The following is a 24,471-nucleotide window of genomic DNA, read 5'->3' as shown; positions in this document are numbered from 1 at the left end:
TGCAGAACCTCAAAGTGCTGCTCTCGGTTCAAATTAAACATTCAACTCTGAAAGCGGTGAGACGAGGGAATGATGGATTGAAGCAATGTCAACCTGTTAACTGACACTGCAAGATGAAAAGTGAGAGCGATTGTGTGTAAAGAGGTCAAGAAGAATCGGAGTCAAAGGAAGTGCAGACCGGGCACATCCTAGTAGTGATGAGCAAGTCTCAAACAAACCACTATATATCTTAATACCTATTTGAACGCACGTAATGCATTCAGTCTTGTTACTAACTGAACATGTAATCATTAATTATATACGCTTAATAATTTACTATCACAACTGCTGTGGGCCATGGAATAGAAATCGTACAGTTTTATGATTCTTTCTATCATTCGACAATGATTATAAGACAGAATCCAGAGAGGTTAGTGTTTCTAAGATCAAGGCCGAATTCTGAAAACATTGCTTAATCATCTGAAGTCGAAGATGTGTTACAGCAGACTTTCACAGCCTGTCCAATGCAAACAGAAACACGAAATGCAGAACACAAAACCGTGTCACTTTTATTTGTATCTTTTATTTATTCCTGGCTCAAGCTACTAAAGTATAACTTTAAGTGGCAACGGACTTTGTGATAAATCTGGGAACTACATATAACAAATAAACTACAAACAACAAAGAAACAGGCGCAAGTTAACATAAAAGGAGCGCGGTAAGCCAAACCCAGCAGCTGAGCCGAATGATGAGTTAGTTAGCCTGTTGCTCAGGGTGAACCCACCCGGTACTGTCAGTGTTAACCTCCGTGTCAACACCATGCCGAAATAAAGCTAATCCATTACGGTCAACAAAACCAAAGCAACTGGACGAGTTTCGTTGTTTTGATCGAGTCAACGGTCGGCTGCACTTGACAGGGAAAGGCATACGATAGGCGCTCGCGCTGTCAAGTGCAGCCGACCGTTGACTCGAGCGAAACCAAACAACGTAACGTTACCCGGTCAATACTTAAGCTTCAAATGAACTTCTTCAGTCACTATCCATTATGACTAAACACGCAGGGGTTGTATTCATATTTTATCCATAAAAACGCTTGACGTTCATCGTTTGTAACTCCTGAAGAGAATTAAGTTATTACTTACTCGGGATGTGTAGTGTGTTGGGAAAGTCCAGTTTGGAAACACCTTGGACGTCTTTTGAGAGTCTTGAGCAGTCACTCTATAGGAAAACTTGCCCACGCTTGGATTTTTAAAGACAACTAATCATTTTCGGATAAATATCCCAGGTTTAGAGGGTCCAAGATGTTTTTCTTTCGAGGCGAGACGCCTCGCAAAATCTGCGTTCAACGAGGTAGGCGGCCGGAAGTAATCCTTTTCGTGATTGGGCGATGGACTAAAATAGGGCGGGATCAAAGCGTAATCCTAAAATCCAACTGGTTATTGTATGATAAATCATATGCCCCACCTGCTCTTCTTCTCAGGGAAATTATGGTTTATTATAAGAGGTCCACAGAGGTAGTGTGCATGTGTTTATAAATTATAAAGACACTATTCATTGTTCCTGCGAACAATGATCTTTGCGAATTGTACTTTCCATGGATATATGAACAGTTTTTTTTAGTTCATTTGAACACCTGCCTTTTACGTTTAGAGTATTAATGTTTATCTCGCCTATATCTAGTAATATGGCTTGATCCGTCTCGGCATGCTAATCCTTGTTGTCTCAGTTGTTCGTTTAGGAAACGTACAATGTAGACTGGTCTGACGAGTTTAACAACACCGCGGTTGCAACTGAGATTTTGTGTAAAGCCCTGAAATAAACTTCTCTAAACTTTCACTACAGCACCCCCTCGTGGTCGTTACTCCATAAATAATGCAAATGAATATCTTACAGTGCAATTTGTCAAATCACTGTAGCCTGTAAAACACCTTAGGGCATTCAGACAAAAGTTATGTAAACTGTGCTTTCATTTAACATACTTTATACAAAGATCGTATGGAATCCACCCCACAGTTTGGAGCAAAAACTATTGGTAAAACTTTTTCTAAACTTGATTTGAAGTACAGTCAGATTGTGGAAAATTATGTTTGAAAAAAAGACACCCTCTGTGTTCAAATGGAAGGACACAAACAATCGATGTGCTGGTGCACCTGCTACTATTGTCAGCAACAACATTATGCTGTCTTCAACAAAAGAGCTAACACACTGAGGTTAACAGCCAGAGGTGCTGAAAAATGTTTGTTCAGAGACCCTTCAGCCAGTGGATAATTCGCTGTAACCTACAATCATATAATTAATTCACTGTTTGTTTTTCTGTTAGAGAGGCTTTATCCTTCATTTGTTTCTAACAATGTCTAATTATACCTGTTTAGTCAAATGTTACCATAGGATTGTTTCCAGTTCTGAGAAAATAATGATTGAATTGGATTGGATTCAATTTATTGTCATTACACACATACAAGTACAGTGCAACGAAATGTTACAATGAAAACAGTGTTACAATGAGTAATGCATAAGAAACTTTAAATAGCCTTGATGAATCTCAAACCAAATCCAAAAACATAGATACATTGTAAAATGAAAGCAGCGAGGAAACAAGTTACTAGAATAATTTTGGCCTAATCCTTTTCTACCAACACCATTATCACAGTATGGATTTTTTTTATGAAACAGGCAGTCTCTTCGGTTATTGCTGTGAAATGCCACCATTAGTCATGCCTGAAGTTCACTTGTACCTATGGGACACAACCCAACACCTTTTGGATTCGGGGTTGGAGTCCGAAGTTAAGATCATTGGCCTAAAAGCACAGCACAAACAGACATTGGTGGGGTTAGAAATCTGGAATGTATCTGATTTAAAGGCAACTGAAATTGTATGATCTGTCCACCCACTATCCATCTCATTTGCCAATGACACAAAATTTGCATAGAACATTTTACAACAATCCACAGTGATGATATCCAACCCAAGAGTCCACGGGCTGTTTCGTCTAAAAAGTGCGTGTGCAAAATTCCCCAGATCCACTTGCTTCAGTAGTGATAGCCATACCGCATCGAGACCTGTCTGCAGTCACATCAGTGCAGTCGCTTAACATAACCAGTAGATGTCAGAATTGGGTCAAAATTGAACTCTCACAAAAAACACGGCTGTGTATTTTCCTCTACCACTTTGACATTTTTGTGAGTACATCCAGCATTGTTGTGTTTGTACTCAGTCAGCGTACTCTTTTAGTAAAAATCTTTATCTTACACAAATTTGATCCAAACACATCAAATGGTGGTACGTTCCCTGCATCAATTCATCCACCGAAACTGCCCGACAGTGGCCGAGTTTGGACGAATCGAGTCCTGCAATGACCCGGATTCAGGTGTGTGAGTGAGGCAGACTGAGCTTCACTCTTCTGTAGATAGGGGCAGAGTTTTGGTGCTTGCGAGTTGGACCGAGGGCGCTCTTCCGACTAGCAGAGGCGAAGAGCGACTCCAATAGCCAGAACTATTGAAATAATATACGCGATCGGGTCGTCGATAGCCCACTCCAAAACAAAAATAAGTCGCCCATCTTTCACATCTACTTCACACACACTAACACGGCATTGATGGTAATGTATGCAAGGAAACAACCGAGACTCGGCGATGGGTAAAGAGCTCTATTTTGCACTTCGATTTTCCTCCTTTTCCTTCTCCGCTTTGACAATCCGCCATTTTTAGCCAAACCAAAATAAGTAGAAACTTAAGGGAGCCGATTCAGCTGTTGCAATTCTGCTACTTCCCATGTGCCTTTAATTTAACTGCTTTTCTCTCTGTCTTGTTTTATTTTGTAGGTGCACCGACCGAAGGGATTCGCAGCCATATCAGGTAGATCTGAAATAAATAAGATTAAAACGGGGGTAAATCTAGTCAAGGCTTTTGAAGCAGTTTAGGCCTCTGTGCGTAAAGCACACGGAAAAGTGCCTTGTTCGCCCGGGTTCGAATACAAATGACAAACACGCACTTATATTACATTGTAAACGTAGATTTGTGTTTGCATTAATCTCCGTGACCGTCGAAATGGTAAGTGTTTTAAGTTAGCTCTCGGGCGCTAACGTTAGCTAGCTGCTATATCAGGCCTTTAAGAAACGGCGATTTGCAACAAAAATGCAAATATGAAATGCCAGCCTTTGTCGTTAATTCACGAGTAAATGTGAGCTTTTTATATTAAAGAATTAAATATGCTGGTAAAACGGAAAGGCAATTGGTTGTTTATAAACAATCCAGCGATAGTTCATGGTATTAACCAAATCGTAATACGACTGTAAGCATTATATAGCCCGTCATGAAATGCTATATGTATATAAATATTGTTGTAGGGGTGGTTTAGTGTATTCGTTTTAGTCGTGCATTGAGGTGTCGACAAATATTTTATAAAATTTAGCTGTGACAGTTGTGTAATGTACATTGGAATAAACTGAAATTGCATGTAAGCGAGTAAACGTGCTGCAGAGGTAAATGTAGGGGTCGTTATATTTTGACAGGCTCTTAAGTACTCGTCCAAGAGCCACCCCGACCACCGGCATGAGAAGATGCGTGACAGCAACGACGCAACCCCACCGTGCAAGATGCTGCGGCGATCAGACAGTCCAGAAAACAAACACATGGACAGCCATGGCAAAGCAAAAGCCATCCATCCACACCGGGGGAGAGACCGAGAGGGAGGTAAGACAGCAGACCGGGAGAGACATATTGATCATATGATTAGAATCACAGAGCTGAGAATAAACGATGGTCTGAATAGCTAAGAATTTCTTCATAAGCCTTATTTTAATGCTGGCTATATATGTTCATATACGTATGCCTTATATGTGTCATCTAGGAGATGATCTTAGTAACTAACCTATTATTTTAAGTGATTAAAGGTAAAGAGAATCGTTGAATCAAATGCAGTCATATACAGTCTTGAATGGCATTCATAAGCTTGCAAGCTTTCTGCATTGCACACATTCCTGCTTTTTATTTGATGTTTGATGCTATTAGGAAGATTACAATGTAACACCATGTCTTTACCGGTGCAGTGTGACCCGGCAAAAGAGAACGCATTAGAACTCAATATAATTTTACATTTTGTCCACACTGGATTGTCGCGCTGGTCTCGTCTGTTGTAGACACGGTTTAGGTTTGTGAGCACACTTGGATTATCTTTATACAGTGAGGTTTTTTTATCGTGTCCGGGTTTGGTATCAGTTTTTACAGCAAGAGACGTTATGAAGAATCATTTGATAAAGATCAGATAGAACAAGACAATTCACAGACATTAAAAAAAGCAAGCCTTATAGATTTAGTCTCAAACTAACTAAACAGTAGAGAGAGGATGAGTTGTTGTTCAATGTTTTGTCCAATTTCGATTGCTTGTGCAGTACTGATAAATCATATTCGATGTCATTGAAGTATTGTGGTATGCTTCAAAAAGCATCTTCCAAGGACCCCTCCATCTCATTGCCTTGAAAAACAATTTTATCAGATTCTTTTCCAATAATCTTTTCCAAACTGTTCGACACATCTTTTATGTCAATTTCTTATACCTTAAAAATCACTTTGTTTTAATATAAGCTTTTTGTTTGCCTACTAGATGAATATAACCTGTAAATAATCACCAGGTTTGCCCATATTGTCTCTTTTTAAGCAAGACTAAGAAATGTTAAGTCAAGAATAAGAAATAAGGATGCTGAAATCTCAACTGCCTTGTAAAGCTTGATTTTTATAAGATAGCAATACAATATATTTAGTTTGTAATGTCTGATCCACTAGTTCAAAAATAATGTCCAATTGTTCTTGAAAACTCGTCCCATCTGGTGGTTGGCTGTGCCACAGTATTTATATTTTTTTGGAAAAGCAACACACTGTCTTAGATACTAAGACCCTGATGACAGCTGTTAAAAGATGCTGTAAATAATTCTTTAGACAATTAACATGCAATCATTGACACGTATGTGTACAGGTAATATATATGGTTCCATAAGAGAGCTCACAGGTGGGTTTGAGATGCGTGTTATCACTTTCTGTCTTTCAAGATCAGTTTAGATTTGATCACCTGGGCGAGCGCTGTATCCATTTTTTAAAACCGGGATAAGAGAAAATATGTTATCATTGATAAAATGTCACTTTTAATGTGCTCCAAGCATTGTATTTCTGAAGCCTCTCTCACTACGTAACCTCTCTTTTTACATAAACGTCGTCTTGTTTTCTCAAATTTGTTTGTTAGTTGTTTGCTAGTTTGATGGAACTTCAGTCAGTCCTGACTGATATAACATCAAGTATAACCCTGCTAATCCTTTTCAGTCGAGTTATTAGGAGGTTAAATAACATGTGAACAAAGGCAATGATCATCTTTATCATTTGCTATATCATTTTGTTTTTTAAACATTTTGTTATTTCTATAAAATTGATGTTTAAAATATCCCTGCATTTATCATACAGATTTATCAGATTTAAAACTGAGTATTACCACTTGACTCACTCAGAAATTGTCCTTATAACCATCTCGAAAGGTGCTAGAATGATAATTCTGCATATTTTATAGGTATTGGATGTTTGTTACATAAAAATTTGATTTAAGCAACATAATTGCTAACAGTACCCTCCTACCCATGTTTACCACTCAAATTTTGCTCTAATGAATGAAATCGACATTTTAGAGAATTGTTTAGATTTAGATATCTTGAAGTTTTCAGAAAGGTTTGACAGGTTAGATTACTTGTAACTTTTATGTTGTGTTCTGTGTTTAAATGTCATATGACATTCTACCTGGTAATCTAAATCCTGGAAGAACTTTGCTACGTGAGCAAGATTCTTTTTAATAAATCCTTTGGCTCATCACGTTCAGCTGTTATGTATCCCTATTACATCAAATGTTAGCCGGTTTCCCAGTATCAGAAAGAAAATATTTAGCATTTGTTTAAATTGGACCATTAATGTTTTTATTGTAAAAAATAGACGTTTATGTGGTTTGTTTGATAAGTTGATACTTTTGTTACAACGGAAGCAATTGTGAAAAGTAATTATACTTTATTCATAGACTTTATCAGACAAAGATGATCGGAAAATAGGTGACGACATGGAAGCAACAAGTAATTTAGTGCCACGGAAGTCATTATATATATTTAGAGGATAACATTTATGTTAGCAGTTTTTTAGGCTAGATTAAGTGGACTAGGCTTTTACTTTGCTCTAAACAATTCTCTCAAATCTATTTCATTCATTAGATTTAGATATCTTGAAGTTAGATTACTTGTTACTTTTATGTTGTGTTCTGTGTTTAAATGTCATATGACATTCTACCTGGTAATCTAAATCCTGGAAGAGCTTTGCTCCGTGAGCAAGATTCTTTTTAATAAATCCTTTGGCTCATCACGTTCAGCTACTATGTATCCCTAAATCGAACCCAAACAAGGTTTTCTGGTTCATCCACACCCATCACAGAGGCTTCAAAATCACAGCAATATAGTTTTTTAAGCCGCCTTAAAGCTTTTTCTGAATGTTCTATGTACAAAGACAGACTACTGTAGTGCATTTTCAGAAATCAAGTATGTGACAGACAAGCAGATAGAATGTAAATGTCATGTAGGTCACATGCATCAATTAATTAATTACGTTGTTCTCTTAACTTCGTGTTTCTTTGTGATGAAAGCAGGGTTATGTTTTTTGTCTTTGGTGCAAAGGCGACAGTAAGTTTTTACTGAGACCGTGTACAATGAGGCACAGAGAACCGTCTGAAATCGATGTGCGTGTTTTCAGGGAATCAAGCCCTTTGCGATGGCAATGCGATGCTGCCGGTACAAGAACTGGCTTCCAAAAAAATAATTTAGCTCATTTGTGCTTTAGCTTGTAGACTGCATGATTCAAAACCTCTTGGTAATATTACCTTTCAATGAATTTACTTTGCTACGGCTAAAGCAATGCTTATGTTAAAGGTGTTCCATCATGAGCATTGCGTTTTGAAGACGCCATTCAGCCAGCCCACCAGGTAGTCCATTTTAAAATAAGTGGTTTTGCTGATCTCATGTTTTTGAACTGTAATACATCATCATGGACCCAGTAATGGCGGGGCCAGTGGTCTGTGGGTCCTGCTCCGATGCTGGAATATTAGCATGGGCTTCTCATTCAGTCGGTCATCAGTTAAAATCCTGTAGATGTTTGTTTGCCATGTGAAATCTTTATTTTGTACATAGTATCTAATTAATGTGTGCCAAATGTATCATGTGTATTAATGTATTATAAAATCATTACACCGTTCTTCATGTCTCCCGAGCTCTGCTGATTATTAGGTTTTTGTCAGAATGAATAATGCCACTGAACCCTTGAAATTTGTCTGAATCACCCATTTCTCTTTCATACTGCGGTACAGCCTTTCAGTCTGAGCTGTTGTGAATCCATTATCAGGAACCAACTGTAATTGGATATTTTTGAAGTGTCTGTGAATACTGTCTGTGAAGATGAACAGTTTTGCAGGTCCTGGTAGAAAGTAGCCAGATGTGGTGTTAACTCTGCCAAAACATTTGAAGACATATTTCTGATAACTGATTTCATATTGTTCTTTTTTCAGGAACCAGTATATCCCCTCATGAGAACGCTCATAACCACAGCTCTCTGCACAGTTCCAACTCCCATTCAAATCCCAACAAATCATCAGACACAGTAAGTGCCGTTTCGTCTCAGAACCGTCCTACTTACTGCAACTTAAATAAAGAGATCAACACAGTAGAGTTTATGTATTGCTACAACAATCTTTATGATGGGTGTGTTTTCATTGGTGACTTTTTGGTTCATATTTGTCTTCGACGTGTGTTATGAAATAGTATTGTGTAGTAAAATACTATGCAGTATACAGTATAAACAATGGACCATGCTAATTTTAGATTAGAATGTTTAGATTAACCACAGTGAATGAAAGCGAGAATATTTTGCTGAATTTTATTATAAAAAAAGGCAATGTGTGGTTCTGTAAATGTGCTCGATATTGTCTCATATCGTTGTTTTCTTTCTGAAACATTGTACATCCAAATGAGCTTTTTTCAGGAAATTGACTTTTTCAATGATTGCATACTGTTTTGTCAAATTGACAAGAAATTGTTAATACTTTCTATTGACTAGAAATGTGCAAAACCCAGTGGCAAACATAGAAGGTGACTAATAATGATTTATGGCAAGTAAAAAAATCATAAAATATGGAAATACAAGGTTTCAAAAGGACAGCAGCGATATGTTTCACTGTTACATTCCAAACATGGAGCCGGTTTCCCAGTACCACAAAGAACATATTTAGCATTTGTTTAAATTGGACCATTAATAGACGTTTATGTGCTTTGTTTGATAAGTTGAGACTGACTGACTGTTACAATGGAAGCAATTGTGATAAGTAATTACACTTTATTCATAGACTTTATCAGACAAAGATGATCGGAAAATAGGTGACGGCATGGAAGCAACAAGTAATTTAGTGCCACGGAAGTCATTATATATTTAGTGGATAACATTTATGTTAGCAGTTTTACGGAAGTATTTTAGACTAGAATGAGTGGACTAGGCTTTTATTTTTGATCTAGCAAAAATGAACACTGGAAGAAACTCCTGCTTTACTGATAAATGTGTCGTCTGGTTGTGTGGCAACCCTCCTGTGTGCAGACCATATGTCCCCAATGCTGTAGATATCAAGTCTACTGTGAGATGCTACGCTCTGCTTAACTTTACCAGAGTAAAGAAAGTGAGATTTTGTACTTCTGTTCAGCATATCCTAACGTTTGGGAAGTTTGACCTGTAAAAATCGGAACCTGTAAATCTGAAAAAGAAACTGTCTGATTGTAGTTCTATGAAGTCTAAAAAATTAAATAATCTTGATGTTTAACAACTTTTGTAGGTTTTTAAAGCGTCATTTGTTAGACCAGGCCATTTGAACATTAAAGTAAAATTGGATTGAAATCAACCAAACCATAGTCATATAAAGGAATAATTTTACCAACATGTTGAAAATGACTCATTTGAACAGACCAGAGGAATGGACCACGTCAGCGTGCCATTAGCCCTCTTTATGAATACAGGATTACATACAAATTGGAACATAGAACCAAACCGTTATGTCCGTCTTTGTTCCACCATAAGTAGAAATGGTCCGATACCCTTTTTCCTGTCCCGGTACCGATTCTGATACCTGGGATCAGGGTATTGGCCGATTCCAAGTACTACTCCGATACCGTGTTTGCATTCTGAGCAGCGAAGAAGTGATTTCCTATTTGCAGCGTTAAGCAAAGCTAGTGGACATAACTAGGTCCTGTTTAAGAAAATTGTATCGGACTGGTACATGGATTCAAGTACTTGCCGATACCGATACCAGTTTTATGCTGGCTGCCCAGAAACTATTTTAAGAAGCCTTTAAGGGAAAATTAGTTTTTTCCCCTTAAGGAAGACAGGTAGATTAGGTGACTTGTAAATTACACACTTGTGCGTTAATGACTATAAGCCATTTGAAACTAGCATGAAGCTTTGACAGTCATATCCCAGTAGGGGAAAGGTGGGATCCGGTACATTGCAGAGACACTATGGAGGCGATGTGCTTCATCAGTTACACCTGCTTGCATCAGGATTCAACTCTCCCTCTCTTTCCCTTGCTCGCACGCTCTGTGTGTCTCTTTCTATAATGTTTCAGTTTCCTCTTTGTTCATCCTCCCATGTATTTTGTATTTTACACTTCAAAACACTGTTGCTCGGTTTTCCTTCCCCTAATGTCAGAGGTATAAAAACACACCTGTATAGTCTTTGTTGCTTTTGTAAGCTATTTTCCTTCTTTCTCTCGTTCACCCATTTATGTCACTTTAAATGTTCTCACTGTGCTCAGTGGCTCACACCTGTTGTTTTCTTTCATTTCAGCCACACGAGCCGGCAGATGATTGGTCCGAACACATCAGTTCCTCAGGGAAGAAGTACTACTATAACTGCAGAACGGAGGTGTCCCAGTGGGAGAAACCCAAAGATTGGCTGGAGAGGTATTAAACATTCACGGTTTCTTTTATGCATTGTACATGCTGTAACGAGATCATTTTGTCATCTTTTGTGTTCTGCAGAAGAAAGTGACAAGAGGGTGAGTAAATGAAGATATTTTGAAGAATGTTGGTTCACTGAACAACGGCTTGCATTGGTTTAGTGTCTACACAATAGAAGTGAATGGGTACTGCTGTTGATCGGTTACCAACATTCTTCAAATATCTTTTGTGTTCTGCAGAAGAAAGCAAGTCATGGACAGATTTAAAATGTTTGGTTGAGCTATCACTTTAACACGCCACGGATGTAAAAAAAACCACAATGTCAAATTAACAGGACCGCTAGTCTCCATACTGTTTGGCTTTCAGCTTCGGGCTGGTTGTGTGACTTTCAGTGTCTGGGCTTCGATTGTAAAACTGAACTTGTTATCCTCGACCGCCTCTGTGATTTGTGAACACCGTCATTTTCTTTTTCATTCAGAGAGCAGAGGCAGAAAGAGGCGACGAGGACGACTACAGTGGTCAATAGTTTCCCTAAGGACAGGGACTACAGGCGTGAAGCCATGCAGGCTGCTCCTGTTAGCTTCCCCAGCAATAGTAAGTATCAGTGATCTAAAACCAACAAGATTTAGATGTTTAATATAGCAGTAAACGTTGTTTGTGATGTGCGTGCTGTGCTGAAGGTTATAATATTGGCAGCTCTCGGGTAATTCCCTCGGCTTAAGGTCACCTCACAAATCGCTGAACGATACATCCAATTTTCATCGTCATCGCGATATGAACTCGCGCGATGAACACATCGCAACAGACAGCCTGACACGATGAATAAGGGAAAACAGTTTATTACATGCCCTAAGCGCATGTAATAAACCTTTGACCTATCACATTTAGCCCTGAAGACATGGTTGGTGCAGTCATGCTATTTGGCCAATCAGGTGAAGCCCCAGGAAGTGTCAGCTACGCTCAGATTGATTTGTGAGGTGTCTGTCAATTTAGTTGACCGTGTGCCATCGCAGCTTTTCCTCATATCGTGCAGCCCTACTGCCCACAGCACAAAGAGCTCTGAAACTGTTGCGCTTTTGAATGAATTTATGGCTCGTTGAACGGAGTATGCCCACTTTATTCCCCAATCGTATGTATTTTGGTGAAATAATGAATGCAGTTACTTTTGTAAAGAAGAGATTGACATTGGAGTTAAAACAATAATAAAATAGATTCTAAACCTAGGAAAGTTGATGTTATGATGTTTGGCTTGCAGATGTTTGTAATTGACTAAATTTTCTTGGTTTGCATGTGCTTTGTTTTTTCATGGTTATTAAATTACACAGATTTCTTTTAGCTTCTTTCTTTTTTTTTGTTTCTAAAACTTCTGTTTATCTTCACCACCCACGTTAGCAGGGTCTGCTTGTCCACGCTGGTGGGAGGCAGCAGCAGGTCTTTACCTTATGCAGCACGACACATTGATGCTCTTCAATCTCTTCTGAGCTTCATGCTTGGGTCTATCTGAGTTTATTCAACCATATATAGCTGGATTTGAATATGTAGTCTGCGTGCGGTTGTCCTTTAGGACCCTATAACAATCTAAGCGCATGGTCTAAAGCCACTTTTGCTAGTTTAAGGACAGGAAAAATTGTTGTGGTCTAAAAGCGCCGTCCCTATTGTCTTGATGAGTCATGGGTGTGTTTTGGGCCAAACATGCAGTAAACATGTTCGATTCCCTTTTAAGAGACAGTTGCGCTCGTGCTATTGATTCGCTATTTACACAGCGGAATTTGCAAGAGCAAAGTCTATTTCAGATGCATTTTTATTTCGTTTTTAGAGCAGCCACCCATGGGTGCATAAAGGGGCGCAAATGCATTTGCTATTTAAACAACGCAGGACGTGAAAATGCAAACTATTATCAAAAACTTTTGTCTCACCTGGCGCCGCATTGCACAAATGTATGATAGGGCCCATTTGGTTAAGCTGCGGCAGTGGCACAACTGTCTGTGTTTTTCGGCACATTTTTTTCCTGATGCAAGTTGGTCTCAAAACTGATCTGTGCCTGATGCAAGTTGGTCTCAAAACTATAACGCACGAACTTTACTTTTGAAGCTGCTTTGATTTTGAATTGCTTTAGGTTTGCTGATTTGTTGTGATTTCAAAATGCTCCAAGTTCAGATGTTGCTACTCACCAAAAGCCGTTGGGTTAAAAGAACAAAGAACCCAATGCTGGGTTACTACAGCACCGACCCAAGACATGGGTTGTAAATTTAACCCAACTTTTCGGTTATGAAATAACTAATTTGTTGGGACATTTTGGCCAACATGCTGAAAACAGTGTTTTCAAATGTATCAACTTATCAAAATACGCTATCTCAGTGCTTATGGATGGTCAAAACCGAGAGAAAAAGTAGTTTAGTTTTGTTCTAAAACAACAATCTTTGTTAAACTAAGTCATTTGTCTCATTAAAGGTCTAGATAGGGATTCATAGCGGCCACTACATTTTATAATTGCAACCAATCTCTGTCCAAACACGACGGTGGCCACCACAGTACAAAAGGATGTTATCGGTTGAGACAGCTTTTCTTCTCATGTTGAAGCAGGAAAGAGATCATGCGGGCATTAGAAAGAGCGATGGCTTATATTTATTACATACAATAAAGATTCTGTGGATTTTAAGTATAGAAAGGATACTATAGAAGTCAGGCAGGAGCTAGTACCTGCATTAATATTATAAAGACTTTCTAGTAGAGACGTTTTAGGAACCGTGATATAGCCAAGGCTTTTAGTGGAGATACTCATAGATATCTATGGAGAAAATGTTACTTTCCAGCAGAGAGACGTTGGAGAGAAAGATCGTCTAAAAAATCACCCCAAGGAGGTTGCTCTGATTCGGATTAGTTTGCAAGGAACATGAGTTTTTCTGTTTGTTAGAACCAAAATATGTTTAATATTAGCTGTATAACAGAGCAGTTTTGAGCTTCATTGTTTATCTGGACCCAGTGTGCTGCTTGTATATAATCGTGGTGTCTTCACTTATTTTATTCATTTTCGTGGTCTAAGCTATGAGAAAGCTAAGCATTTCATGCTTGCATTGCACAGCACGCTTGAGGGCAGAGCTTGCTAACAGTAAATCGCAACGCTGTTAAAGGCATTTGATCTGTCAGCAAGATAGTGGTTAGGAGTAAGTTAGTAGACGGTATCCCCCTTTTGTAAAGTAAGGGACAACCGTGTGGACTACGTACCACAGGGAGAGGAAACACGCTTTGCAGAGATGTTTGTCCTTTAGGGCCACTGTACAAAACATGGCGGCTAATTCTATGTATGCAGGCCCGCTCTGTATGTGCATTTACATTTGTAATATGTAGTATGTAGATAGTAATAGCTTATTCCAAGGTAATACAAACATAACAGTTTATTATTTAAGGTCTTTATACACCTCTGAAGAAATAGTTTTGTATATTATATTGCATTTCTTTCAATGGATCATCCAAAAAATCCCAAATTGCTCCTTTAAAATGAGTATGTTACATGTTTGTAATATGTATCTTTAACTAGAAGATGTGGTCTTAATTTCTGTAGAGGAGTGCACATGCTCTCTGTTAATTGTTTTTCTAGCAGCTCTTATTCTTAGGCAAGCTGTTAAAATATAGTTAGTAGCGTCTCGCCGCTGCCAGCCCTGGGAATCATAGACTATTTTTAGGTCCTGACTTCTGCCGCAGTTACTAAACAATAAATATGTTTCCAGTTTACCCATCCTGTTTATGTGCATATGTGTGTTTGACTGGGTGCGTTCTTGTCGAATGAACATGCTCACGTTTCTGTTTTTAATGGACTGCATGTGCAGGTTTCAAATTTTCATGATAAATGCTGAGCCGTTTCTCATAGTATTGTAGCGCATTACAGAAAAAGTTGAAATTGAAAGATAAACATGCTTTGTTGACATCAGTTCTCAACTTGGCCTGTTAAATAAGATCACAGAGAAAGTGATAATATAAAATACTTACTTCAACATTGTAATAAACCAAAAAGTATTTGAAAAAGGTCACTGGTCAACATTTAAGCAGAACTACACTATTTTTTGGAAATGCAAGCAGAACCGCAGCTGTCATTGCAGCTTACTGTGTGTTATCTCTCAGCGGGTGGTTGTCACACAGGCATACATGTTATAGAGGTTTTCCCTGTTTTACAGATATTTCTCTGACACACAGCCAGCAAGGTGGAAGTCTGAAATGTAATGCTGTCCTTTAAGTAACTCTTTTTAAAGTAAATTGCTCATGTAGTGCTACCTTTTTATTTGACTGTCTCATTTTTGGGTGAACTACCACTATGTCAGTGTTTACTCCCCCTCTTCTCATTTCAAACTTTATGACTTTCTTCCATCTGCAAAACACAAAATGTATTTTTAAGAATGTTGATAACCTAACAGCGCCAGCACCTATTCACTTCTATTGTATGGTCACCAAACCAATGCAAGTCAGTGGGTGCAAGTTAAGAACATTTTCTAAATATCTTCTCTTGTGTTCTGCAGACGAAAGAAAGACATACAGATTTGAAAAGACAAGCAGGTGGATGGTGACATAGTTCACCCAAAAATTAAAATGATTATTTAAAGTTGCACTGTTGGTCGAGCTGCGTCAGACTAGTCATGATGCACAAACAAACAGTAATGTTCAAAAACATCACAGAGCCTTGACTTTGCATGCGTGTCTCTGGTGACTCCGCACATGTATGTTGATTTTATTTAATGATAGCGTAAGTTACATTGACTTCAGGCGCTTGAGCTTGGTATCGCTGTCTAAATTCAAAATATTGGAGAGACAAGTGTAGCCAAGTAACTGTTCTTCTCGGTTATTTTGATTGTTTTCAGAAATAATCTGCAGGAACTCTGTTGTTTGCGAATGTGAACCAGAAGCTTAATTTACTCGCTTTTAAGTTGTTTCAAATTTGTATACATTTCTTTGTTCTGATGAATTCTTCTAAATCTCTTTCTCTGTGTTCATCAGAACAAATAGTTTTATAATGATTTGGACTCGAAGGTGAAAACATTATGAAGTATCACTTAAAAGGCAGTCCACAAACGTTTGTTTATGTGTTTCCTTTGAAACTATCTATAAACAAATCAGGTACACACGCTTTTAACTTCTGTTTTTTACTCTCTTTTTTTTTAAACAGAGTCTACCGTTGCCACAGACAAACCTTCCCTCACACCCTCCTCTTCTTCTACTGTGGGGTCAGGCTCAAATGTGGCCAATTCAGCCAGCGGTGCCTCTGGCTCCACCATCCCAGTTTCTCCAGTGATGCAGTCGCCAGCCCCACCCACTCTTCTCCAAGACCCCTCCCTTTTACGCCAGCTCCTCCCAGCTCTGCAAACAGCCCTGCAGCTTAACAACGCTAGTGTAGATATGGCCAAGATCAATGAAGGTGAGTTACTACAATATCTCAATGCTCATGTTGGAAGTCTGTAGAGTGAGGTGTTTAATCGCTTATGGATGTAAACAGGTAGCAGGTGATGGTTTTTCGCTCCGAGACTCAAATCTGTAACCTGGTTACATGCGCTTGGCTCTAACCACTGCAGCACGAAATCTATGCTCGCATGCTTGTGATGATAATGTGTTGGTGTGCAGGGTTTCCCCTAGGTTTATGGCTTGGGGTCTCTATATTTATTTGCTGCGGAGGTCCGGACAATACTAATGTTTTATCAGGCCATTTACTTTATATTCTGATAGCCACAGTCTATATGAAACACAGAAGGTCTGGTACCTGACAAAATGTGTTGTAGGCTCTGGTGCTGAAGCAAAGTCCGAATAGTATATTTTAATATTTAAAAACTGACAACAAAATGTATCAACTGAAAAGAATATATCATGAGCAGGAATACTTACAAAGTTACTTACAGCCTTTCCATAAGAACAGATTATAAATATTCTTTCCAATTAAAACATGCTGATTATTCATGATATTAATATCATAAATGCTATATGTAGATACAAGACGTTATGGTTTATAAACTGTCATAAACCTACAGTATATGGCAAAATGTAAACTGACTGACAGCTAAAAATACTTTATTACTGCTGTATTTTCATTTACTTAAGCGTTACAGAAAAAGTGTCAATTTATTTACCTGCTCTTGGTGTCTGCAGGTATTTATATACGACGTGTCTTTGGTGGGAGAAGCAGCGCTCACGGAGCAGAATGTGTTAAGATGAAGAGCGTTTGGCGCTAAATTATGATATTTGAAGATATAGCAGAAGAATATAATCAACATAAATATCCACGAGTTATGTATACACGCTACTCAATTTAAACCACAGAAATAGTCTGTTTTTTTAATGGTTCACTATGTCTTGCGGGCGAAAACCTGTCATCCGGTGGTAACTGCACTGTTGCTTTGTCAGCGAATGTTGCCATTTTCACCACCCTGGGAGTAATTTTTTAATCTGCGCTGCGGTTGAAAGTTTGCTTACCTGTGTATGTGCGCGCACATGTCTGTGTGTGTTTGCGCACAATAGAAAGGACATGCCACCATGTAAATAAGATAAATAACATAATGCTATTTAGTTGGTTTAATACGAGAACAAGGTATAGACATGTTATATAGGAAAAGTAACCTTAAATGACTTCTCTTGTGACAAATAGTTTTTTAATGAACTTGACCTTGAAGGGCGGCGGAAGTGCCGTTGGAGGGGCAGGGGCCCCCTAAGGTTATGGTAGGGGACACACTGGGTGTTTGTGTATAGTAAAGGTGTATTGTAGCGCTCAAGTAGGTATGTAATGCTTGTGCTTGCTCGACTGTCAGCTTTTCTTAACTTCACATCTCATGGTTGACTAACAGTTTTGTCACTTTCTGAATGGTTCCTTTTGTAAGCTTTGCTTGTCATAGCTTCTCGCTTTCTTTCATTGGACTGATTAGAAAACTAAGATACAGAATTACTGACTGATCTAGAGTCACTGAACAGTCTTTGAACTGCATGATGCAGATGTGTGTCAAAAGTGAAGTGAAGCAATTCACATAATCCAGTTTGAGATTCTGTAGCATACATGTTCTGTGAATACTTCTTATGTAAATGCAAACACGCTGGAAATTATAAAAAATATCAGCCTGAGGTACCCAAGTCTAAACAAAAAGAAATGATCTTTTAATCCAATCTTTGCTTCCTGCAGAACTCGCAGGTTCCTCTTCGGCTCATGCATACAAATTCCTGTTTGGGTCATTATCATTTTTCAAAGCATAATTTTTTTGCTTTAAAGGTACCAAAGCTTGGACACTAAAAGAAAAATAATGCTTTTTGTTTCGTGTTAATGGGTTTATGCAGGCTTATTTTTCACTTTAACTTTTAATTCTGTGCCTGTTAAAGGGATAGGCAGGGCCGTACAGTGCCACATATATGTTGCACATTCTATGCAAAAATCGGTCTGTGCTACGTATAAATTTAATAGTGTAGCATGCGTGCGATACACTATGGCAAGTGCATTAGGCTGAGCCGCTGTTTGTGTGTGCTTGTTCGTGTGAGGTTAAAGGAATTGTTCACTTTCAACATACATTTTTATGATGACTTACCACTGTTGTCATCCAAGATCTATATGTACATGTATGTATATGTTCGCTCTAACACTGCCGCTAACTTGGATAAAGGAATGCTATTATGAGCATGTTAAAATGTGTATTTGTCCAAGGGTGTAAGAGTAACATGATGGCTAAAAATGAGCAATATGCAATCCTACGTTTGCCAGATCTGTTGAGCACATGGGCTGCATCCCTCTGCCATCTGTGCGCATCTAACGGTAGCCCCATCGATTTCATTGTGTGTGGGACACAGAGCTCAGTTATCTGGCGGTGCGGACGTCAAACTTGGGTTCCTGCAACTTTCCAAAAAGCTAAACGTGGCTTAATTCATTAAGATTCAGTATACACCTTAATAAAGCGTATTGTGTAAAAAATGCCGAAGTGCGTGAACGGAAAGTGCATCTATAAAGGATCACAGGACAAACTGTCCGCTCGTGTTCAAATTATTCTTCAAATTATGCTTTTCTTTACATAATATGCATTATTATATGGTGTATACTGTGGCCATGTATCGTCGTCCTTCGTGCAATACGAGAATTGATATCCTGTACCAAATTTTGACCTTTTACTCATTAATAAAACAAGACGCTATAAATATTTCCAAGCGTTTATTACATCATGGCTCCACTGGGTGGCGCTTTACACGCAAACGAGGGAAATGTGAACAAATTAGTCCGTATAATAAAAAACGACAAATATCGGCCGATATATTGGATGACCTCTGCTTGCGCTACAACTGTTTGGCCTGTGCTACAAAACTTTTAAACTGTAGCACCGGTACTATGTGCAAAAACTGTTTGGCCCTGGGAATAAAAAAAGAAATTTTGCGTGAATTATCTATTTAATCTTTCTGAATGATTGCTTTCTTGTTATCGTTGTGTTCTTGCTTCACTCTGTGTGTTGTGTATTTCTGCAGTTCTCACGGCTGCAGTAACGCAGGCTTCGCTGCAGTCCATGCTCCATAAGATCCTGACTGCTGGTCCATCTGCCTTCAACATCACAACTCTGCTCACCCAGGCTGCTCAGCTCAACAGCCAAGGTACAAACACGCACACTTCTGCCATCCCTTTGTTAATGCATTGGTTGCCTTTTACACCCAAATCTATATTGATACATATTGCTTGAGCTCCGTTTGTGCTATAGTACTATAAAAATAGCTTGTCTTGACCTGAACTTATTTGGTTTGAGTTGGTTGAAATTGTGCTTGTTTCACCGCACACCAGTTGTGGGGTTGTCAACAAAAGGGGCCTGGTAGCTCTGCAACACACACACACACACACACACACACACACAGATGTTTGTCTGAGTAAGCCTCAGAAGGTTTTGTCAATACTTGTAGCTTTGAATACAGTTTTGTTTTGCAGCATATGCTATCGTATTGACTGAGGCATGAACATTGTTGATTCAGAGTTTTACATTAGGCACATTCACAAATGTATGAATTTTGAGTAGTGTTTTGCTACTTGTCTACTCAACAATTGTATAGATGTAACATTTTGTCCACACTGGATGTGACAATCCCATAAGAACAAGCGGTGTAGACAGGATGTTTCACTGTGGTTGACTCGCTTTTGTCCTTATGTGTGTGTCTTCTGTATTGTGTCCTGTGAAGCAGCCCAGCAGTCCAGCCAGTCTCCGATGTCCCTGACGTCAGACGCTTCATCTCCCCGGTCGTACGTGTCTCCCAGAATCAGCACGCCACAAACCAACACAGCCTCCCTCAAACCGCCTCTCAGCACTACACCGGTCTCCTCACAGACCAAGGTATGTTGCTCATATGTCGTGTTGGAATTGTGCCATGGGCCTCCAGACATGAAAGAACTGTAATATGAAATTAATATTTGTGTGTGTATCAAGTAAAAACAGAACTTGAATTATACACTTCCATGTTCTACACAAAAAAAACATTAAAAGGAAATTGTTACTAAGGACTGACAAAACTGTCAGCTGGTTAGCTGAGTTGAAGGTTTGTTGCAGTGGCATCTTTTTTTTATAGTTTTATTAAACCAAAATACCTGATAGTGAATCATTTAGCATTAGATATTGTCTTAATTACCGTCTTGACAAAGTACAGATTTTTTTTTCCATGGGGGTCCCTAAACTGTTATGAGGGGATCGCTCAACACTTAAGAGGGAGACCTGCCACCTTATTTCCCATACTCTTCCTCTGTTTCTCAGATGAACGCTATGTCAGCGAAGTCTGGTTCTCTCCACCCACCCTCATCTCAACAATCCCTATCTACAGACAAACATCATGACAATGGCAACTCTCCACGGACGCTGCAGAGACAAAGGTGAGAGCGGTTTATCTCAGTTAGTTGATAACAGGATTCTTGATGTTAAAAATGATGCAGATAGTCAATACAGGAATCAAACTTATTAGCAGCCATGTGTTTTATCTGTTTTGTATTCTGATGTTTGACTGCCATCTACTGGCTATATTTAGCACACGGACATGTACTGCTATGAGTTTGCCAATTTCTTTTTTATTTGCTGCTAAATCGGTTTACTTTTTAAATAAATGTTATAGCAAAAAAAACATGTATTAATAAAATGCAGACAATGGATTTATTTTAATGTGTTAAATTAAATTTAACTTCTATCAATAAATATATTATCAGTAATTACACTTGATTTCTTTTTCCCGTCTTGTTGACATTTCTGCATTCTACAAACTTAGGAAGAGCATTGTTCATAAAGAGCATTCTGTCTTGCGCACATAAAACTTTGCTCACGTTCTTGTATAAATTGTGCTTTTGTAATCTTATTCTTGCTTCTGTCGTTTTCCAGTTTACAATAAAATGTGAATAAATTGCAGGCTCTGACTGTTTTGAACGTAAAACTCTGGTCAAGCGTGATGTGCATAGTTGTTGCATTTTAGAAATCAGATATACAAGTGCTGACCCATACACTGTTTTTTTTTCTTACAGCAGTCAGAGGAGTCCGTCTCCAGGCACCAACCATGTGGGTAGTAACAGCAACAGTAATAATGGTGGAGGTGGTCAGGGGCCGGGTGTAGTCAGCGGAGCGATGCAACCAGGCTCTGGACCCGCCGGAGCCGCTTCGGGCAGAGTGACGTGTTCCTTCACACCCACGCTGGCCGCACACTTCAATGAGAACCTCATCAAACATGTGCAGGGCTGGCAGGCAGAACACGTGGAGAAACAGGTAAGATAATTTTTGAATGCCTTGTCAATAAATTGTATACCCTAAAACGAAAATGTATTCATTTATTCAACCTCATGTCATTTCAAACTCTATAAAAAATACCATATAATTTGCAGAATGTTGGCAACTTAACAACATCACTGCCCATTGTCATCCTTTGTACTGACAAGGAGATATTTCTCAAAATATATTTTGTGTTCTCCAGAAGAAAGAGTCATATACAGGCTTTGTACGACTTGATGGTGAATAAATGACAGAATTGTTTTCTTTAATAACAAAAGGCACAAAGCATTAGAGCAAGCAATGAATGTTTTGTTTGATTGGTAAAAATGTTTTGTATGGTTCTCTTGTACAGGCTTCACGGTTACGTGAGGAAGCTCACACGATGGGCAGCATCTACATGTCCGAGAACTGCACAGAGCTGAAAAACTTGCGCTCGCTGGTGCGAGTGTGTGAGATCCAGGCCACGCTGCGTGAGCAGAGGTAAACGCTCTACCTGTCTCTCTTGTTCACAATATCTTAAACCTATTCACTAACTTTGCTTTCTCTCTCTGTCTTCCGTAGGATACTATTTTTGAGACAACAAATTAAAGAACTTGAAAAGTTGAAGAATCAAAATTCCTTCATGGTTTGAGAAACTTTGGGTTTGTAATGTGGTTTTGAAACGGGTGAAGAGGAGGGTAGGTGAACGAGTGGGGAAACCCATTTAACGTGCGCGGAACCCCGGAAAACCGAAGTTCTGTGCTTTCTGCTCTGGACCCAGTCTTACATTTAAAGAGCTGCAGCGAGGTGTTGCTTGGACTGTGGGTGGGGTTGGGGGAGGGCAGGGGGTGGAAAGCAATAGGTGAACCGGGGTGGAGAGGTTTTCGGGAGCCACCCTTGTCACACGCCCCTGTAAATGTAGATTATTTGTAGATGTTATTTCCATGTTGTAAATATATTTTGTAGATGATGCCATGGGAAGCCGTGCCTATCAAAGCTTTTGACATCCAAACGTTAAACTAATCAGCACCAAGGCAGACTGGGATCTGGATCGTCCTCATTGCTCTCATATGTAGAACTCAGACCGCAGATTTTAAACAAGATTAAAATAGAAAACAAATGCGCTTCAGTTGAATGGATTGGTGAACCATTGAGCCTTTAGCATGTACCAGACCTGCATGGAAAAGGTGGAGCAATCAACCTGGACAGTTAAAGAGATACACACACACACCGTTTGTTCTCTCACAACCGTGCACATGCCTCCACTGGTTCATTTTCTCTTTACATATGAAAAATGGTAGTTATTTGGTTAGTTGATCTCTTGCTTTCTCTGGTTGCACTATAATGGTTTCATAGCCTCACCTCATGCCTTTTGAGGGAGTTAACATCATGTTTGTCTGCAATGGTTCAGTGGTCTCCTACCTGCCCCTGATGGCCCGGCTATCCCCATGGCTAACACCAGTACCTGCTTGAATGTGAGCAAGGACAAGAGGAACAAAGATCGCACTGAGAGAACCATTCCCGCAGCTCACCCTAAAAGCCACCTCCCCCCCCCGCATGTGGAGAGGAAGACTGTTCGCCCACCCGCATCCTCGAATCTTTCCAGGTTATGTTCCGTTTTCTTTTCTGGACCCTCGTTTTGTTTAAAACTGTACTTAAAGAAAAAGGAAAAAAGAATGCGAGGTGTGAGCAGCAACGTGCGTTAAAACCAGAGTTCATTCCTATGTACAGTTGCTAAGTAATAATGAAGTTAAAGTTTTATTAAAAGTTGCAGTGATTACTAGTCTATCAGATATGTTGTATTCATAAATTATTATCACACATTTTCCTTTGCACCCTGATTGGCGGAATGGGGGAAACGTGCTACTGGAAAACAGGAAACTGAGGGTCAGGTGAGGACTGGACATCACCAGCCCTGTTAAACCAGGGTCAGAGCAGGGTCACCTGGGGTCAGAAGGTCAAATGTGAAATGTATGTATTGTAATAAACATGCTAAACTAAATTGCGTTGAGCTTTTTTAACTGTCATTCTCCTTTAAATGGATAGTTCACCCCAAAATGATAAATGTACTGACTCTGTGGTCAGTTCACACCTTTATGACTTTCTTCTACATAATACAAAGGTTTTTTGAAAAATGTTGGTAACCGAACAACAACAGTACCCATTGACTTGCACTGGGTTTGTGTCTATACATTAGAAGTCAATGTGTACCGCTGTTGTTCGTTTACCAACATTCTTCAAAATATATTTGTATGTTCTGCAGAAGAAAGTCATAGATTTTTACCTTGGTTACAAGTTGATCTTTAAGGGCAGTTAAATTAAGATTTGACTATTTTTTAAGGTTTTCTTATACATTTTTTATGAAGGAAAAGGTATTGATAAATGTATATTCTTTATATTTAGGTTTAAACCTTAGTAGGTATTTGACTGATTTATTTTGATCAATGTGTTTTTCCCTAGGAATGAAACCCACAGCTACAGGAAGTTTACTAGTTTAGCTTATTGACACAACCCTAAAAAATCCAATTGTTTATATTTGCCATTTGAAATGTTTATTGTGTAAAGCCTATTCGTCATTTTAGATTTCACTCAATTCACAGGCAAAGTATTAAATAACTAACATGTCACCTAGGCCTATTTCATGTGTGCGACTGGTCAAAAAGAAAAGAAAAAGTTGACCTTTAAATAGTTAAATAACTCATCTCAACAGTGTCTTAATTGAGAATAGTTCAAAGGACCAATGCTGAGTCTTTCTGTCTGTTCCCTAAAAGCACCTGGATGTGCCT

The 24,471-nt window shown here is 38.9% G+C and overlaps 2 protein-coding genes across 4 annotated transcripts in view; one reads left to right on the top strand and one right to left on the bottom strand.

The window, feature by feature from the left end:
- mpp7a (MAGUK p55 scaffold protein 7a) overlaps nt 1-1,350 on the bottom strand; it is a 93,177-nt gene extending 91,827 nt beyond the window's left edge. For both annotated transcript variants that reach the window (XM_079475900.1, XM_079475901.1), the window contains exon 1: nt 1,122-1,350. The gene's annotated coding sequence lies outside the window, so the exon portion shown is untranslated. The remainder of the gene's footprint in view (nt 1-1,121) is intronic.
- A 2,012-nt stretch (nt 1,351-3,362) lies between these two features.
- waca (WW domain containing adaptor with coiled-coil a) lies at nt 3,363-23,684 on the top strand. 2 transcript variants are annotated; one of them, XM_079476690.1, is made up of 13 exons: nt 3,363-3,616; nt 3,801-3,834; nt 4,491-4,671; nt 8,555-8,646; nt 10,873-10,988; nt 11,464-11,579; nt 16,141-16,389; nt 19,452-19,574; nt 20,148-20,299; nt 20,714-20,829; nt 21,466-21,703; nt 22,059-22,186; nt 22,268-23,684. In XM_079476690.1, exons 1-13 carry the CDS (start codon nt 3,576-3,578, stop codon nt 22,335-22,337), a joined length of 1,656 nt encoding a protein of 551 aa, XP_079332816.1. In that variant the 5' UTR covers nt 3,363-3,575; the 3' UTR covers nt 22,338-23,684. The 2 variants fall into 2 exon arrangements, with proteins under 2 accessions (XP_079332816.1, XP_079332815.1); XM_079476689.1 differs by having other exon boundaries at nt 3,381-3,616; nt 20,151-20,299.
- The last annotated feature ends 787 nt before the right edge of the window (nt 23,685-24,471 follow it).

The sequence above is a fragment of the Barbatula barbatula genome (assembly GCF_947034865.1).
Source record: "Barbatula barbatula genome assembly, chromosome: 16".
Lineage (NCBI taxonomy): Eukaryota > Metazoa > Chordata > Actinopteri > Cypriniformes > Nemacheilidae > Barbatula > Barbatula barbatula.
The sequence above is the reverse complement of the archived record's forward strand: the minus strand, read 5'-3'. Positions and strand labels throughout refer to the sequence as shown.